At 34.8% G+C, this 20,888-nt stretch overlaps 1 protein-coding gene across 1 annotated transcript in view; it reads right to left on the reverse strand.

Moving 5' to 3' along the window:
• The window catches only part of LRP1B (LDL receptor related protein 1B), a 1,778,947-nt gene that overhangs the window by 465,359 nt on the left and 1,292,700 nt on the right, over positions 1-20,888 (reverse strand). The window contains exon 36 of the mRNA XM_057745031.1: positions 32-166. Coding sequence (XP_057601014.1) covers positions 32-166 — 135 coding nt within the window. The remainder of the gene's footprint in view (positions 1-31; positions 167-20,888) is intronic.

A 20,888-nucleotide genomic window follows, 5' to 3' on the forward strand; every position in this document is an offset into this window, starting at 1 on the left:
AACAAAAAACAGAGAAAGCCATGGATGATACCAGCAATCCAATCAATAGCTATCCCTTCCACTCTTCCCAAGCCATTGGTGATGATGTCTTCTTTCCAAGTCTGATCTCTTTTAGCTCGGCTAATTTTATTGAAGCCCATGTCTGTCCAGTAGATGGTATCATTTTCTATGGATAAAATAGAAAGAAAGAAAAAACAAAACCAACTTACACAAACACACTGTAAAAGGTATCAATATATGTATTAGGAGCATATTGCATCAGCATTTTGGGGGTTGTCATCCTGGGTGTGCTGGAGTATAAGTGTTCTTCAGGAAAACTTACTAATAAAAATGGTAAGAAAGATATTAAAACCACATGAGAGAACCTAGTCAAAAAATGTTTTTAAGTATTTTTGAAATATATGTGGGAATAGTCTCTGTCACATCCTTTTTATTTTTTTCTTCATTTTCTTATTCATTTTAACTCAATAAATACTTATCCCCATGAATTTGCAATCTTGATGTCAAACCATATTATTTTGGACCAGTTTTTCTTTTAACATCTATCCTTATGTCTGAGTCCTCTACATATAAAGAGAATACTAGTGGAGATAATCAACAAAGTCGCAAAGTAGAGAGAGAATGGAAAGAAACATAAGGGCATTTCAAATATATCAAGGGTGTTTTAAGCATAAGGTCATTTAAATTGTATAAAGCCTTAAAAATACCTTATCATCCAATTATTCCTTCTGAGGTACTAGCTTCTCAAATGTCAACTACAAACCCTGTGCATTCTTTTTCAAACTCTCATTATACAAATGGGCTTAAGAATACTGGAAGAATGGCTCTATGCTATCATAGAGTCTTTAAATAACAGTGCTTTTTGAATATTTGAATGAAAAATGTGTCTAAAGACTATAAATGAAATATATAGGCATGCATATGCATAAAGGGTAGCAATTATAGATCAATAATGTTAAATACAGCCACCAGGAAGACACTGGGGACAAATCATTAAATAATAAATTTGCCACCAAGTAAGTGTTTGTGTTGTGACCTACATGGCCATTTGAAGAACAAATCCTTTAAGACCAATATAATTTCCATCTGGCACAGTGACAGACTAAGGAAATAAAGAAAAAGCAATTAGTATAAAAAGCCATTTATCAGTAACTTTGGGGATTCTGTTTCAAATGAAATATAGTCTAAATTCTACTACCTATCTGGGGAAAAATTCCAAATATCCCTGTTCCCAACAATGGTTAAGTCAGATACACACTTGCTTGAATCAGATCAGAGATGCCATTTTCAAAAATATTTCTGGAAAGCAAGGACTTGTTTCATTTTTCCAATTTTGTCAACGTGTCAGTTGATATATTTTCATGATTGAAAGAGTGAATCAGTCAACACAAACATCATTTTTGTATAAATATTAAGTATTCTATGAAGAGCCTGATTCTCTTCTGTAAACATTAGACCCACATATCCAACTGCCTACTTTGTGTCTCTACTTGTATGTAAGAAAAGGAAAACTTGATTGCAAAAGACAAATTTTGGATTTCTACCTGAAATGTGCTTCTCTCTCACTCTTCCATACGGCAGCTCCCCATGCACCTCCATCCTTGGTATCTTGAGCTAAAAACCTCATATTGTCCTTGATCACTTTTCCTCACACTTCACATCTAATCCATCACCAACTACTCTCATCTTCAATCTATTACCAAGTATTTTGGCTTTTTTTTATTCTTCTTTCAAATCATATCCCTCATCTTACCACCTCTCACATTCTCTACTTATAATGTAATTCAAGCCATTATTAACTCTTGCCTGAAGTATTAAAATAGCCTCTAACTTAGTTTGAGCTTCCACTTTTGCCTCAGGACCCCCTATCCTCATGAGCCTTTTCTCCACTGAGGGTCCACTTTAAAAAGTAAATAAGATAATTTCTCTCCTCTCCATTCGAATTTTCTAATCGTTTTCCATCTTATCCAAGGTAAAAGTAAGTTCCTTCCCAAGACCTACCATGATCTACCCACATCCCTCAACTCTTTTTCACCTACTATCCTTCTATTGTCCTTTGTTTTAGGAAGATGAAGTAATAAGAACTTCATCTTCCTAAAACAAACCAAATACTGTTCAGTCTGAGGTTCTTTACATCACTTTTTCTTCTCCCTGGAATGTTCTTTTCCAAGCTACTTGCACAGCTCTGTCTTAGCTCAAATATTCCTTCTTACTGAAATTTTACCTGACTATAGAAATTATTTCCTTTCCATTCTCGATTTCCCTTACAAACCTATTTTTCGCCATAGCATTTATTACTGTCAAACACATTAAATATTTATTCATTTGTTTGTTTAGTATCTGTCTTGTCTCACAAAAATATAATCTCTTTGAGAGCCAGGACTTAATTTTGTTCACTGCCTTATCCCTAGCACCTAGAATAGTGCCTGGTATATAGTAAGCTCAAAGTAAACATCTGGTGAATAAATGAATGAATGTGATGTGTAGTACAAAGACTGGGTGAGAGAGGATACAAGGAAGACACAGCTCTTACCATGAGAAACTTTATAAGCTAATTAAGGAACAGAAGGTATATGCACATGAAAAATGACTAACAATTCACAGTACTGTAGCAGGAGCAGCATGTAAGTAGTAAAGACAAGTGTTTTTATAAGAGTTCAAAGAAGACACTGACAACAATCTTCACAAGTATTAGAGAAAAAGAACCCTAAATATGTATGTGACCCTTACTTTCCTATTACTCTCTAATAGCTTTGCCAGCCCTGCAAAATTTTATTTAGTATAATCAGGAAGCATTCTTGCTTACATATGCCACTACAACTTATGTATACTTTTATTATCATATGGAGCTGAAATTGCATCTTTGCATCTCTTCTTAGAAATTGACTGTGAGATATATCATAGGTAGGGACTGCAACTGATCCAACATTTACCAGTGCAGTCACATGTGCAGTAGACGCTTCATGAATATTCACTGTGTGAATAATAGATTAATTTGTAATGCTGAGGCTATCTCTAAATGGTAAAATCTACTAGGTTACAGCACTGAAGGAACTGAGATGTTTCCTTATATTCTTTTATTACGTATACTTGGGATAGTAGTAAGCAAATCAATCATGTAGTGATGCATTAAGGAGAACCAAAAGGATAGAAGAATTAAATCATTCCTTCACATCCAAATCCCCGTTCCTCATTTTCACATATATACTGTACACCTCTGCACTCTAAATGGAGTAAGTTCACTAAGATATAAGGATATGTCTTCTAATATCTAAGAATATTTGTAAAATAAACATAAGTTAGGTCAAGAATGTTTTAATTATAGAATCAGGCAGAAAGATGATAAAATTTTACAACAGAATTTAAAGATACAAAGTGGAAATACATATGAAGATAGAAAGGGAAGAAAGACTGTCATAACTGTTCTGACACTTATTCCAAAATATGATTTCTTTTTAACTTTACTTATCCCCATTCAACAGATACTTACATAATATTTATTATGTACTAAGCATCCCTATAGGCACAGGAATATAGTGGTGAACATGACAGACGGTCCCTGAAATCATAGATTTTATTTCTGGAGTTTAATTTAAACTATCCTAAGACATATGATAATAAGTAACATATAATTATAAATTATGTACCTATTTTGGACACTCAGATTGGGCTCAATTTCTCGCTATTATGAACAATAATATGAACATTCTCATCTATGTCTTATAGAGGACATACAGTGTCATTTCTTTTGGGTACATAAACAGAGGTAGAATTGCTGAGTCATAGGACAGCTTTAGTAGGTAGGGCTTATTTTAATGCATTAATACATTAATTATCTCAAACAATTTTCCCCCAAATAATAATCTACATTATAGACCTTCTACAACTACTGTTGAACTCTGTCACTCTCTTCATATCTGGCTGATTCAACCATGAAGACCTCCTAGTACAGATGAACATGCAAGAATTTCTAAAGATTCTCTTATTTCCAGGAACTAGCCACCATGCATATCAACCTTGGTTCACAGTGTTTACCCTGTTAGATAAAAAGAGCAAATGACTAGAGTAGTATGCTTAGTGAAATAAGTCAAAGACAAATACTCTGTGTTATCATTTATATATGGAATCTAAAAGATAAAACACATGAATGTATATAGCAAAACAGAAGTGGATTCACAGATATAGAATAAACTAGTGGTTACCAGTGGCAAGAGGAAAGTGGGGAGGGGCAAGATAGGGGGATGGGATTAAGAGATAACTACTATGTATAAAAAAAATTAGTAACAAGGATATATTATACAGCACTATTATTGTACTACTATTATAATAGTGGAATTACAGTCACTATTTTGTAATAATTTTAAATGGAGTATGATTTGTAGAAATATTGAATCACTATGTTATCTGAAATTATATGATATTGTAAATCAATTATACATCAATAATAAATAAACTTAATTAAAATATATAACTAAATGGGCATGGCTGTATTCCAGTAAAATTTTATTTACAAAAAAAAAATTGCTTAAGGACAGTTCCAAAGTACTAAAATTTACAAAATTTGTAAGTACTAAAATTTACAAATTTGACTAGCTCAGTTTATCTACCTAGTTTTTTGTTTGTTTCCAACCTGCTGAACCCATTATACTCTATCCCATACTTTAAAAATAAAGACAGTTATGGTCAACCCCAAAAGTGAACTTATGGAAAATTCTACATAAAGTGTGTTCTGGTTTCTTGATAAACTTCAGTCTTGGGTTCTAGAGGACTTTTTACCTATTGTTATTCAACTATTATCAGATACACTATTACCTTATAGAGAAAGCTGTCAAGATTTTGTCATTATTTTTAGCTTTTGTTTTCATATACAAATAAGATTTGGCTGTATGGAGCCAAAACAAACTCTTGATGTCAATGCTTATACTGAACCTGCACTTTAACTCTGATTGTTGCAATCAAAATGAACAATGTCCCTCACCCTCCTCTAACCACCAGCTCTTACTTGGACTTTAATTATTTGCTACCACTTTCAGATGAGCTGGTTGCAGACACTTTTCTCATTTTAAAGTCAAATATAAGCATTCTCCATGTATTTGTTAGCTTTTTAAAATTTTTAAAAATTTTTTGCTACTGCTCAGCAGTGACTTTAACAGATAGGGCCCCAAATAAATTGTTTCTACACTCTCAAAGGCTGCCTTAAGGCCACACATCCATTAATTCCTCTAGTTTAGCTAAGACAATGGTTTTCAAACTGATTTTTATTCTAAAACTTTGACGGATATGACAATTACCCCTAATTCAAACTCTGTCTTTTACTCTTTCAAAATTCATCTTCTCTAAGTTTTGGAAAGAAGAGACTTTATCATATCACTCCTGGATTTTCCAATCATCATGTGTCTCAACATAATATTTTGTTTCTGTTCTGTGTCATTTCAGCTCAGATACAGGACTCAGTTTTTTTCCTTAATCCATCTTACTCTCCCACACACATTCACATACAGAACTATCTATACAAACTTGAAATACAAACAGTGCAGTAGAAGTCATGGAAGCATGGGATATGAAGATTTATTATCACAACATAAAAGCTTTAAACTGAAAATTAAATGTCCGTATTCTAAAAGGTGCTCTGGCCACACCCACCATAGGCTTTTTTTCATTGGCAGCTTTACATTGTACCCCAGCCTCACACCTTATCCTCAGCTCCTCGCCTCCCCTCTCATCTCAGTTTATCATTCCCTACCCTTTCTGATTAGCCACTCTTCAAAAAGAAACCATCTCTAATCATTGCTCCCATTCTCAGCAACAGGTCAGCCTTTAAGTAATTTAAATTTATTAGCTCTCAAATAGCTGCCCATTAGAATTGCCTGGGTATGTTTTAAAAGAATACCGAAGATGCAGCCACACAACAGAGATTTTAAATTGGTTAGTCTGGGGTAGTGTGCAGGTTGAGAATTACAAGTTAACCTGTCAAAGGTAGAGATAAGAAGGAAAACACTTGTTATTTAACAGGGTCCAAGATCTTAAGAAGGAGATTTCTATTATAAAATGCTACTTCCACCCCACCACATCCCACCCTAACTGCCATTATGTTAATGGCTCATTGCTAAAGGGATTTTCAAGGAGAGAAGGGGGAAAAAAGAGCTTGATGTAACCTCCAGAATATAAGCTTTGAGGGAGATATCCTTTTCCCCCAGTTTGGGGAGGCCTTTAACTTGAAAAAATAATTTAAAAAATTTGTTCAGTTGATTCTGATATGCCACTGGCCCCAGATCTGTTAGAAATTACTGTTCTTCAATCTATGCCTGAATCAGATCAAATTATAAGGTAGATCATAGGAAGATTACTTTGCTTTGATCCTTCTCCATTCCCAATAAGCTGACTTTTATTGAACTATGTTTGTGTTCTAGGCTACAGGTATGCATTCTTTGTTTGATTTTTTTTTTTTTTTGGATTATATAGACATTGTGAACCCTAAAATTGATTATGTTTCTCTTCCTACACTGGTTATTAGAAATATGAAAATTAAACTTGCTGCCAACTTCTAGCAAAAATATAGAATTTTACAATGTTATTTTATCTCTCATTTCATGTTTTTTTTCCCAATTTTTCTCTCAGCACTCATTTTTTCCATCTTAATTGTTCATCTTATTGCAATTCCTGCATTTTGGGAAGCTACATAAAATGATTGTTAGAACTAGATAAGATATTGCATATATAATATATAGAGATATATAAAACATATACATATTTTAATGTATCAAGTCATATGTTATAGACAAGTCACATCCAAGTTGAGTATACACACTGTAGGGAACAACTAGGAAAATCAAGAAAATCCAAGGCAATGCAAGAAAATGTTAAAATTGTGGTTTTTACCTTTTGTTGGAAATTTTAAAAGGATAAGGGTGTATATTTTATAATGTATTCAATCATAATATGTAATACAGTAATTATACTCTTTATAAGTAAATAATTTTTAATAAAATAATAAATAAACATATATTTAAGGGAGATCTCTTTTTAACTAGTTAGTTGTCTGATAAAAATGAAAGGTTAAGTACCACCAGTGCAGCTGCTACCTTCCAGTCATGCCCCATTTCTGGCACACTCTGGGCCATGGTGCACCAGTTGAAACCTCTGGAGCAGACTATGCTGTTACAGAAACTGAGAGGAAAGCAAAGTCAGAGTCAAGGTCATCAGGAAAGATTTCATGGAAGAAGTGAGGCTTTGGCTGATCCTTCAAGACTGGACTACGAGAGATGCAGACTATAGTTCCTAGAAACCTAGTTTAGAGACAGAACCAATTTAATAAATGCAATCATCTTTGTCATAGGAGTGGGGGAGCAAGATCATTTCAGGAAGAGGTGTGAGCAAAAGCTGTGATGACAGCCAGTTCTAAACTATCAGGTGCCTGGGACTAGATAAGAATTCCGCTGTACTTTCTATTCTTTTCCAACTTTGAAATCATTTTTTCAAACATTTTGCAGGTTAATAATGACCCAAGTTCTTGATATTCCATATTAAAAGGGATTCAATAATAAAGTGCTAATGAATTACATTTGTTTCTTTTATTTTGAGAAAGGCAAATCAATACAAACCCTAATGGGTAATTTTCCTACAGCAACAAATCAGTAAGAACTCCATCTTGTGAGTAAATAAAATCTGCAGACTTCAAAGGTTTTAGATATCTTAATCCCCTTAAGGTACAATGTTATGAAACCTTAGATAATGCACATTCTCTTTTAAATTACTCTTTTATCAAATAAGAAATATATGCCTGCCTACCTTTTGTGTCCTGAATGAAATTTGCATTAAACATACTTATTATAAAAGCAATTCCATTTTCAGGTTTCGAACTGTTTCCTCTCAGGGTAACAAAAAGAATATTTCACATTTTCTTAAGCATTCACTGTTTTTTCTCTTCAAAGCAACTGCACTGTGCTGTTTTTCATAAGCATTAAGTTAGTTCTCACAGCCCTTGTGTGCCTAATTTTGACTTTCAGATAGCATATAAGAACTAAAATATCCTGTCATACTCTCATCTTCAGATTCAGAGAGGACTGATAGCAGCTCCAAGGAGAAATTGTTTTAATTTATTCTGTTTTAGACTTCCAAAACTAAGCTGTAAAATTGAGACAGCATGTTGAGTAGATATATCTTCGGGAGACACCTACTCAGACATTTCTTCAGGAAACCATCAACCTGTTTCAGAAAACACTGACATTCTGTATCACTTTTATTTTTGAATAGGGAAAAGGCAGAAATCTTGTTCCTCAAATGCTTGGTTTCTATATTACACCTAAAATTAGTAAATCAGACAAAGATGGATTTAAAGACAGAAGATTTTCCAACAAATATGTTTGGATTTTTTTTTCCTGCATTACCTCTGGTGAAAAAAAAAAAAAATCCTTCAGTTTGCTAAAGAGAGGAATGTAGCATAATAACCAACAACTTGCATACCATGTCCTGATTTCTTGAGTTATAGATTTCAGCTCTACTACTTAGAGGCTCTATGACATGGGCAAGTTCCTTAATCTTTCTGTTCAGTTTCCCAATATATAAGTTGGGAATAATAGAGTTGCTGTGAGGATAATAGATAAATGCTTTGTTAAAGTACTTAAAGCCTAGTACATAATGTACATAATAAAGTATCAACTATTAAAATTAAAAGTACAGTGTATGATATAACAAAATGAAAAGTATATTAACTAATAAATTTGGCAATTTTGTATGCTTTTGAAGTCTTAATGTGGTTTTAGTTTAACATACTACCATCTTTATAAACGTAAAACTCGACAGAAAATATTTTGATATTTCCTCTGTAAAAGGACAAACATCTAATATGAATTATTATCATCCAAGGATATAACAAAAACAGTAGAAAATTTATTGAAAATAAATACTCAGCATTGCTATATATTTTCAAAGTCACGAGCTATGAATTATTTATGTTAAAAGTTAACATTGATTTGGATGCATAGTGACATCCCATATTTTCAGGAAGGCAAAGTTAAGTTTACTATGAAAAGTTATACCAAAAATTTGCTCTAAAGATTACTTGAAGTTGTCAGTGTTTATTGTACTTAAAAGGCAGGCCAAAAACAAAAAATTTTTTTCAGAATAGGAAAGAGTTATTACTAACACTGTTTAAGAATCAATAAAATTTCTGTTCTCAATGTTCTTAAATGTCCACGCACATCATACATTTCATATGACAGATAGATGCATACAAATCTCATGATGTAGTTATTGTCTAGTTTGACTTTACTGTTATTGAATCATAGCTAACATGATAATAAAGCATAGTATAGAAATGTGGTCCAAGCTTTCAGAAAAAACACAATGAACAAATTCTTGCTGAAAATTTTTAAAAAAATGTATATCAATACTTTTTATTGAAGGCTAGATATATTATAGGGGAGACCAAAATGACCAAGAGCCCTCCTTCAATCTTCCCAGAGAATCAGTCGCCCTCTTGTAGGAACCTGGTAGCCTTATACATCGCCTATCATTTTATAGTGAGTCGCAGTTGTTTCTCAACCTATATTGGGAGCGTATTAAAAGCAAGGTTCTGTATGATCTTTCTAGTTAACTTCTCAGAAGCCATTACTTTGGACTGTATAGATACCAAAGCTCAATGCATTCACGCCATGAAAAAATTCAAATTCAATGTCAGAAGGTAAACCTAGCAGAGCTGCCCTAAATCTACTCTGTGCTCTCTCTCAGTTGATGGGAGGAGCACAATCCTCATCCCCCACAGATCTGAGAGTTGTCCTTGATGCCTTCTGAATCTATTTACCTTACCATCACGTCCAATGAATCACCAAGTCCAGCATGTTTTAACTCCATTTATTTATTCATTCATTCATTCAATCTGCATGTACCACTACAGTTTCATTCAGGTCCTTACCATCTCTCTTCTGAATGATTTCAACAGTCTTCTAAATGGTTTCCTTCCTACAATTTTACCCTCCTCAAACCCATTCTCACAACTATCAGGGTAACTTAGCTAAAATGCAAATCAGATCTTCTCACTTACCATTGGTCACATTCCTAGGTTTCTCATCACCTAGGATGAAGTTCAGATGCCTTAGTAAGTCCTACAAGGCCATCTGTGATCAAGGACAGTGGCCTCCAAACTTTTCTGATAAGTAAAATAATTTGAGTATTCACTATCTCTGTCTATATCAATCCATTATACATGTAAACATATATATATAACATGCAAAATATATTTTAAAAGGTACAAGAAAATTTAAATATCATTAATTTTAATATGTTTTCCCCTATATTTGACTACTTTATTCAGTTACAGGGCATGCACCTTGATTCCCTTTTGGAAAAGATTCAGCCCATAGTACTTCTTTGGTTTTGTCTAGCACACCTCCTGCCTCAAGCTTGACTCTAGCAGCACCACCCCAGTTGTAATTGCCCTCACTCTCTGTATATACACCCATCATATCATTTCTCATCCCTATGCCTTTTCTCCTGTCATTTCTTCTGCATCTCATTACCCAGGAAACTATTATTCAGTCATAAAGATTCATGCATTCCTCCTCCAGGAAGGCTTCTTAATTATTCCAGTCTAGGTCATCATCCTCCTTGTTGCTTCATTATAACTTGTGCTTATTTCTATAGTGCCGGGAGCCGTCCGGGGATTGCCTAAAGGCTCAGGCAAGGCCGAGCACTTCGGGAATGGCCTGCAAGGCGGGAATTCCGATGAAGGCACCTTCGGTTCGGGAGAGCTGCAAAGCAGGCATCTTGGAAGTACCGGAGTTCCCCGGGATTTAGTTTCACTATGAGTCTCCTTTGTGTACTTTTTCTTTCTAGGAATGATGAGCTCTCTGGGTGAGGGGCGCCAACGCTGCCTTCAAGAATGGTGGCTACCCCCGCTTTCTTGGTGTTGTGGAAATTCTATGGGCCACAAACAAATCACATTTAGACCCTTAGGGGGCCCGGGTAATGGAGGAATGTTTAAACTTATTGTCCCCACCCTTGGGCCCTGCTGGCAATTCGGCCGTAATGGGCCATGCATTGTGATCAGGAATGCTGCCTCACCCAATCACAATTATCCCAAACCTCTGAAGTGAGGGTCCGTCAAACCAAAGTTGCCTATAAAATATCCCATGCACTCTTCCCTTATAAGAACGGAATATTATGGGTATCTATGTTATGTCCATGTCCTGTATGTCTGCTGTCACGTAGCATAGAGAATGTAGCTCACTGATTAAGCTTAACCTGCTAACAATGTGTCTGTCACTTCAAGCCTGGGCACCTGAGAGGCCTGCCCTTAGAGATTGTTATCCTGTGCTCCCCTCCCCCTTGTAACCACTGGAAGGACAAAACAAGAACTCGAAGAACTGATAAGAACTAATGATTACATAGAAGACTCATCACCTGACTAAGGACAGGCCCCCGGCGGAGTCATTGGGACATTTGGGGGAGGGATATGGGGCCCCTAATGGAAAAATCCACAAAGCAAGATGTAAGATATATAAGACCCGAGCAAAAATTAAAGTTACTCTCACTCTCTCACTCTCTCTCTCTCTCACTCTCACACTCTCTCTCTCCTCTTCTCTGCAACTTCACTGCCTCCTGTCTCTCTCCTGTCACTGTCTCTTTTTTTTCTCGCCGACTCTACCCCTCCCAAGGGACTCCCTGGATCCTGCCTGGGCTGGACCCCGGCACTATAGCTGTACTTAACTCAGAGTATTGCATCACTCACTTTTATGCATCTTCCTTTCCAATAGATTGGAACTGGTTTTTGTTCATCATGGATTCACAAAGTCTATCTCCAGCTTTCCATACATGATATTTCAATACATATAACAAAAATACAAATTTAAGTAATGGTAAAAAAAAAAAAGTGTTAAAATCAGAGTATTATCCAGAACAAAGAAGGGTAAGATAAAATATAATTTGCTCAGAAGATAAGAAATAATTTCCTAAGGCAGTAATATTTTAACTGATTATCAAATCAGTAAAGTAGGAAATGCATTGGGTCCTATTAATGAAAGTATATATTCCCTCCTATGACAAAATATTAAAACAAGGTGGCAGGATATCATAGTAATTATTATTTTAAAATAAATTTTATTATATATCAACTGTTAGTTAAATGAACTAAATGTGATTTCACAAAGTTTAAGCTCAAGAGTCAGCAGTTCCTGAAATTTTGAACATTAAAAATTACAACAGTGCTTAACAAGCTATACACAAAAAGATATAGCATTTGTCTCATATTGTTGAGTACAACTCAATAATGAAATTAGATGATGCCTTGAATTTACTTGAATTAGATGAAACAAATTGGTCATGAATTGATACAGGTGACAGGTATGGAGTGGTGGGGGGAGTTCATTATACTCCTCTCTACTTTTTTTTTTTATGTACATGTGAAAGTTTCCATGGTAAAGGGTTAAAAAGTGCTCCACCAGTCTGAAAAGAAGACCTCATTTTAATTATCATTCCTAAACAGATTCAGGTTTTCGGATAACAAAATATATCAAAAGTCTCTAATCATTAACATACTTTAACTGGATAACACTCAGTATTCTACCCATTCAGGAAATTAAGAAGCTCCAACGACTGCAGCAAAATGTTACCTGAACTATACTATATTAACCACAAAGTTTGCATTTTAGGAATGAAGAAATAGTTAAAAAACAAAACCTTGAAGCAAAGAATTCGTATGAGCTAAGCTTTGGAGGTTATATATTAGAAATAGTCATATTCTTACTCTAAGCAGAATGACGAACAAGTTTACTAAAAATAGAATCTTGAAGCAGCTCAGGCAAAGGGTGATTTTTCACCTCAATTAAACCATGCTCATGCTGATGAGAGGCTAAAGATTATATTAGAAAGCTAAGTACAATGAAAGAGAAAAAAAATAGGACCTCATATCGCTTGCATTATTAAGTAAATGAAGAGAGATGTAATTTAATAAGAAATAATAATAAGGTAGGCTCAGACATTCTAAAAAATGTAATACATCCTAGGGAGATAAAGAAAAACAAGACTCCTTAAGAAATTTTGATTCAGTGAGTTTTAGAAAGTTAGTGATAGAACATCTTAAGAAGGGTAGATCAAGGACAAAGACTTTTACTGAAGTACCTAACTTGAAATGTTTCCAATTATCAAAGAAGAGAGAGAACAATTCACTCTATATAGGTATGTTTTTTTGTGTGTGTCCTTTCCTACTGCTATATTACCTTGAGCTTCAGGCCTCTCAGATCTTAAAAGAAAAACTGTGACAGACTAGTAGATAATTGGATAGGAGTCTACAAAAGGAAACTCTAGTGCTTCAGGAAATATAGTGAGTGACTAAGTGGACCTGCAGTCTTCCCTTGGACTTCAAATTGAATGAAAGCATGCCATGACGAAGTCTTTAAGACACGTATGAAGAAGAATGTCTTCCTATAAATCCCACAATATGTCTTATTTTGTTGTTGTTGTTTTATCCCAATGTGTGAAATTTGATAATTAGACCATAAAATCAAATAATGAAAACTAGGTCCACAAAAAGCTATATACAAGAAAGTCCAAAGCTTTATCCATATGAGCCACAAACTAGAGAAATACAGACATTCATCAATGGAAGAATAGATAAACAGACTGTGGTATATTTACACAATGGGACATTACTCAACAATAAAAAGGAACACAGTACTAACACATGCAACGATATGATGGATCTCAAAAATATTGCCTGAAGTGAAAGAAATGAGACATGAAAGAATATATATTTTTGATTCTATTTAAATAAACTTCTAGAATTGGTGAAACTACCCTATGACGATTAAAAATCAGATCAGTGATTGCTTCTGAGGATAGTGCATTAAGAATTAAAAGATGAAACCAACACTCTCAATGACCCACTGGAGGATTTTGTGCTTTCCTTCCCTGAGACTCTGGATTCTGTACGTGTGGAGCTCCTGATTGCAAAGGGGATACACTTTTGCCAAAGGACCACAGCAAGGGTCCCATTGAACTACAAGCTATAGATGCTGCCAAGAGACTTTGCACTTCTTGTGTCTAGGGGTCAGCAGGTGAAAACAAAAGTCCCCAAATCAGCATGAATGGTTGACCCTGAGCAGCATGAGGAGGTAGGGGCTGGTTTCATACCATGCGGTCAGGGAGGAATATGTGTGGAACCTGAGTCCTTCACTCAGGAGCCTTCTAGTACTCTCCCGAAAAAGATACATCCAGCAACCTCAGTCTGAGAAGTATGACCAGGGATTTAGACCCTTCAGAAATTAAAGTTTGGGTCACACCACCAGATAAGCCCCCAACCCTCTGGATTGCAGAAAGAATCAAAGATTGGATTATTGCTTCCAAGTTACTCATATAGCCCAAGAAGTAGAAGATAAGGAGTCAAGTTCCACCCAAATGTCGGAGAATTTACTTCTCAGACAGCTTGGCTCACAAGGCTGCAGTCTCAATGACCTCCTTACTAGTTCAACACATCAACACACTTAGGGCTTACTGTGCCTCTGCTTCCCAGTGAACCTGTGCAGGATTCACTTTTCCTTCATTCAGGCTAAAATTCACCTCTCAGAGAAGTCTTCCCTGAACAGACAACCTAAAATGCAGCTGCTTTGAATCTTTCACTCTTTAAACTGCTTTTCCTTCTTAGCACTTATCACTGTCTGACATAAAATTACATTGGAAGGGGGAGGTGTTGGTGAGTGTTTGTGATCTAATTTTCCCACTAGGATGTTAGCTCCACATGAGCAGAGATGCTGTCAGTTTTGTTTCTGCTGCACCTTCCGTATGTAGAAGAGTGTTTGGCACAGAGTAGGTGCTGAAGATTGTTGGGCTGATGAAATTGGCTAATGAATAATAGCACAATTCACTAATAATATTTCCAATTATTTACTACTTAAAAAGAATAAACCCAAATATGTCATTATTTTTCAAACTAAAAAGGAAATTACCCCAGTTGTAGAAAAAAGTAATCAGACAGGACACAAACAGCTCACTTGTATTGAGAAGATTCTTGGAAGCTAAGGTGCATATGAAAGTTTGTAGCCCAAAGAAATTTTACATTTACATCATAGTATTCTTTTCAAAGCAGCATATTAAAAGATGGTTGAAATGTAAACGAATATGCAAAACTATTTTAAAGAATTGAAGGTTGACCCCTTCAAAGTAATTAACTCCACTGAATTTAAAGGCAATACCTAAGTCTAACTGGTCAATTTCTATTACTGAAATTCTTTAAACTAAAGATGCATTTTTTTTTTCTGTTGTATTTTACAATAGGAGAAGAATCAATCCAATTGAATCAGGCAGCTTTTTAACTTTTTTAAAAATCACTATAAAATTGCCTTCTTCTTTCAAATTAATCTTAAGCACTCAATGATTTCCTTAAAATTAGGACTAAAATTTGTAAAATGGGGAAAATTGTTTTTTTTTAATACTTTCCACTTTGAAAGTTAATGCTCCCTTTTCTTCCTCTCTCATTTTTGTCTTTCATCAGGTTTGCTCCATTTAATGAAACATTTTCTTCCTGAACCCATATGCTCCACTGCTCTACCTGCCCCAACGTCCTACTTAAGACAAGAGCCATTTGGTTATCTTCAGTATGAAACACATTTGTGGCCCACTTCTTCACAATGACTGTATATTAGCGTACAATGTCTCTTCAGACTCAAAGCATTAAGTAATTAAATAAACTATTACTGTTTAGCAGAGGGAATATGGTAAGGTGGATAGAGAATTGAACTTAAGAGGCAGGAGAGAACTGGATATGTATTTGGGCACCACGCTGTATCAGGTGTGGGACTCTGAACAAATTACTTAACCTCTCTGAAACCTGAGTTACAAATCCTTAACATGAGGAAAAAAGCCTGTTTTTTAGGATTGTTCTGAGGTTGTGTGATATCTGTGGGGAGTTGTCCAGCCTTGGGTTAATATATGGTTCATGATACAGTTGATAAACACTTGTAAGGGCCATCTGGAGATAGTAGTGTGTTTCTTTTCTAAAGATGAAAGGACTTTGTGAGTAGGAGACACTCTTCAGCACTTCTCCAATTCTCCCACATATAAGCTCCCTTTTTCTTTTGTATCTACAGAGTTTGCAAAAATAGCAACAAATTTAGATGACTGTCTTTCCTAAAAGTAGAAAAACTGAAACCAAAAGAATTTTTAAAGCTAAGTAAAAAATGTAGTAAAAAAATGTATTAAAATTAATTTATTTTATCTAATATTGAATCGAACTGTAGTTTTGCTAAGCAAGTGAACATGTAGGCTTTTTTCCAAATTATTTTATTTTGCTGGTCACCTAGACTGAAATCATTACAACCAATTTAGCTTGAGTCATAGTTGAAAAATTTCAATGCTCAGAGCACTGATAATAACCTGGAAATAATGCAAGTTATGCTTCACAAGGTTAACTTGTGATTAATTCTGTATTTTATTGTGATTATTCTGAATTCACAAATGTGCACTGGAGAGTCATGTTTTTTTCTTAATTTGAGCACAATTTCTCACCACATGCATATAAGGACAGGTTGTGCATTCCTGATTATTTGTTAGAGCCTTTTAGTCAGATTTTTGCCAGCAGCAGGCAAAATGAAGCCATTTATGCAACAGAATAAAAGGGAAGTGTTTTGGCCTTTACTTTCAAGGTAAAGCTATGTTCATTAAAAACAAAGAAGAATCTATGGTAGCAAGAAGGAAAAAAATCAAAACCCTATTATTTTCTTTCAAATAGCCTTATGAAAAATTAAGTAAAATCTGACAACACATCCTAACATATCAAAAAAAAAAAAAGGAAACATGTGGTGAAGTAGTAGCAGCATTAAACTCTGAATCAAAACACTATTATCTGTTACCAATTCTGTCACTCACAGTTGTGAATTTTTGGACAAGTCACTTAGACAATCTGGGCTTCTGTGCCAGTTTCTAAGGCTGTGTAACAAATCATTCCAAAACTTAGTGGCTGAAAGCAACAGAATTGCTCATGAAACTGCAACAGGGGCAGGACTCAGCAGGGGCAGTTTTTCCTGCTCTGATATCTCTGCTCTGCTTGACATCAGCTGGGTGGGTAGAATGCTAGGGAACGTAATCATAGGAAAGTCCGCTCATTCACGTATCTGGGAAAACTCCAACAGCTAGTGCTGGCACAGAGTTCCTTCTGTATGTCGCCGTTTCTGGGAAGTCTGTCAGCATGATGGCCATTTTGGAACAAACTTCCTTTACTTAATATGAAAAATAATCAGGTTGGATTAGATAATCTCTAAAGCCTCTCATCTCAGAAACTCTTGTAAATCTCTGATTAAATGGAAACAGAAATAACTTGAAAATGATCTGAAACAGTTGGTATAATGTTAACACATTGGGATGGAGGAGAACTTCAGAGAGTAACTGTGGAAGTGTGTAAAGCATCTAAATCAGCAAATTACCACATTTTTCAGTATTAAGGATTGTGTGTAATTGCAAATGCAGGATTGTTTTCATAGGGTGCAATTTCCAGGATAGAGGGCAAGTTGATGGTTCCATGCCATTTAGTCTTTCTGTTTAATAACATAATTATTATCATGGCTCATTTAAATTTTGAACACCTGATGTGATATCAAGAGTTTCCAACACATTATCATTGCTAAGATTAAAAACAAGAGTCCTAGGAGTATTTATCTCTATATATTTCAGTACATTATCAATCCATATAAAATTTTGAGTCATAATAATATAATGCTGTTTTTCTATGTCCATCCTTGGCTCTGGTGACCCATCTGATACTGACTAGAGGATAAGAATCAATATTACCAGTGGGAAACTGTCTTTAACAACAAAAATTAGCCTGCCTGGAAATCTAGCAGACTACATATATCAGTTACAGGAGTACAATGAAACAAAGCATGCAGAATCCCCTAAGGCCAAATGGAAGGAATCCAACTATAAACAGATGTAAAAAAGTCAGCTAGTCCATTCTGATTTCAAGTTTTATATTTGTTTTAATGCATAATGAGTTATTTTGATATTATTATTCTGTATTCACAAGCCACAATTTATATATGCATAATGTTTTATGATTGCTTTCAGTAAATAGATGGCTTTCTACTATGGGGAAGTTTATTAAACAGAGCATGGACACCAGCTGTTCCTTATTTCTTGCCATAGACATATCTGCATTTTACCAGTTGAAAAACTTACATCCAAAAAGGCTAAAACTTGCAAGGTCATATCATTTATCAATCCCAACCTTGTAACTTATAGGTATTGTGACACTGGCCTGCCTTTGAAGTCTGCACTTTATGGGACTCTATTATTTCACGCAAAAGGAAAATGACACAAACACAAAAGGAATTCCCGATTGAAATTCTCAATCATTCCTAAAGTGTGACTGCAAATGTGCAAAGACCTTTAATATTTAAGTGACCTTAAATAAGCGGTTCTTGGGTATCCTAAAATGTCTCCTATGGATGGGGCATAGTTTCCCAGTAGACTTGAATCATTTTATTCACCCATCTGTGACCTGAATGTAAACAAAAATAACAACAACAACAACAACAAAAAACAACCTAATATTTGCCTACACAGTTATATTCTTAGGCATGCATTATGTGCAAGTGAAATCTCCACAAAATACCTGGAAACAGCAGTAGACTACAGCAACATGAATGAAACCTGGTTTTCAAAGTTAAAGAAATAAGTGTTCAAAAATCCTTTTGGTGATGACCATGATTCTCAATTTTCCACCATGATTTTTGGTGTATTTTGAAATATAATTTTAGCTTCAAACACCATACAAAATTTGCATTCTAATCTTTGATATCTCAGTTGATGTAAATATAAAAATAATATTTTAAGAACTATTTTTCCCCCACAAAATCTTCAAGTACCATTCATGCCAAGAAATTAAGCCATGATCTTATGGTTTCAAGTTCCCCTGAAATACTTGCCATATATACCTGAGTGATATTTAAATCCCATTTTGAGGAGACAACATTTCCCTTGATAAAATCAAACTTTGATTTTCCAAATTTGTCAATGAAAAGAGATTTTCTACTTGGAGAAAGATGTTTAAATTATGCTGCTTTTGCTCTTGTCCCTGATATTCATTTTCCTTTTTGGAATATTTCTATCATTAAAGCTGCTACCACCATTGGTGTCTCAGGAAAATCATTACAAAATACAACAGAAAAACTAATGCTCATATAAGAGATATACACAGTAGCACAGTAGCAGAAGAAGTGCTTTGTTACAGATAGCATCTATTAATCTGAATAGACAAGTGTTCTATAATCAAGAACAGTAAACAGCTACTGAATGAATAGGACGCTACTAAATCTAATATAAAAATAAATTAAAATGCCATGTTTTAGGATTTATTCTATAAAGGGTGATGTTTATATATGCATTAAGTATTTGTTTCAGAATAATTGTATACTATGCTATAAAAGCATATCAAATCTTTTTTTTTTAATAGACTACTTTTTTAAAGCAATTTTAGGTTCACAGTAAAACTGAGTGGAAGGTTCAGAGATTTCCCATACATCACCTATCTCCACATGCACACAGCCTGTCCCTCTATCAAAATCCCACACTAGAGTGGTACATTTGTTACAGTTAAGGAGCCTACATTGACACATCATTATAACCCAAAGTTCATAGTTTACATTAGGAATCACTCTTGGTAATGTATATTCTTTGGGTTTGACAAATGTATAGTAACGTGTCCACCATTATTGTATTATACAGAATAGTTTCACTACCCTGAAAATTCTCTATGTTCCACTTACTCATCCCTCCTTCCACCTCTCCCCACCACTGATACTTTCATGGTCTTCATAGTTTTGCCTTTTCTAAAATGTCATATATATCTCAAATCATTTTTTAGCTGTAGTTCTCAAATAATGTAGTCATAGAAACGTTTTTCTGTTTTAGGTGAAATTTTTAAAAGTGTAACAAAATATTTATATTTAACTTTCAGCTATATCTAGTATAAGTTTTCTTTTCTGTAGCTAAATAGCTATATAATCTTTGTGCACTCTTTAATGACTATAGTAAATTCTACTTCAAAATCTTGTCTCACTTCAGTAAAAACATCAGTCCCTTAAAAAATAATTATTTAAATTAAGATTGAGCCACTTGTTTCCATATTTCTTGCACAAATTATATGGAAACACTTTGTCAGACACTTCAGACAATGTCACTGATTCGTATATAATGAATAGTAAATGCCAAGAAGGCTACTTTCAGAATGCCGGCATAAGGAGCATAGTGGGTACAATCTCCAGGGAAACAAGCAAAACTGGTAAAAATTATTTTTTTAAAAGTTTGAAATCTCTCAAAATTGACCTAAGGGTATGTAGCAAATGAAGAAAAAAATAACTTAAGAAAATTTACCAAATCTTAGTAAAAACAGTCATACTCTTTTCACTGTCCCAATTCAGCTTTGTGGACACGTACCTACCATGGGCAGAACTGTATTAGAAGATGGCGTTTCCTTCCTCCTTGGCTCCTAATAAGGAGTCTTACCAGGAAAGGCAGGACACCAGCATCTCTTTTACCCTCCGAATCCACACTGCAGACACTAAACTGGTGAGTGCAGCAGAAAACTCAGGGGCTCCCTACCTGACCCAGGTCCCAACTGTAGGAGAAAAGTTCCACCTCAGGAGAGGAAGGCTGTGAATACCGAGATCTTGATTGACCTTACTTCACCTTGCTGCTGGAGCAGAAGGTCCATACCAAGAGAGACAAGCCAGAAACTATCAGCCTATCTAGTGTCAGGATCGATGACTCACAGATTTTATTGAGAATGAGCATGTCATCAGATTAAATAACAAAAGCTATATGATCATGTTGATAGAAAAAAACATTCAACAAAATTCAGCATTCCTTTATGATAAAAATTTTCAACAAATTAGGATGCCCAT

Source organism: Hippopotamus amphibius, chromosome 8 (genome assembly GCF_030028045.1).
Source record: "Hippopotamus amphibius kiboko isolate mHipAmp2 chromosome 8, mHipAmp2.hap2, whole genome shotgun sequence".
Taxonomy (NCBI): Eukaryota; Metazoa; Chordata; class Mammalia; order Artiodactyla; family Hippopotamidae; genus Hippopotamus; species Hippopotamus amphibius.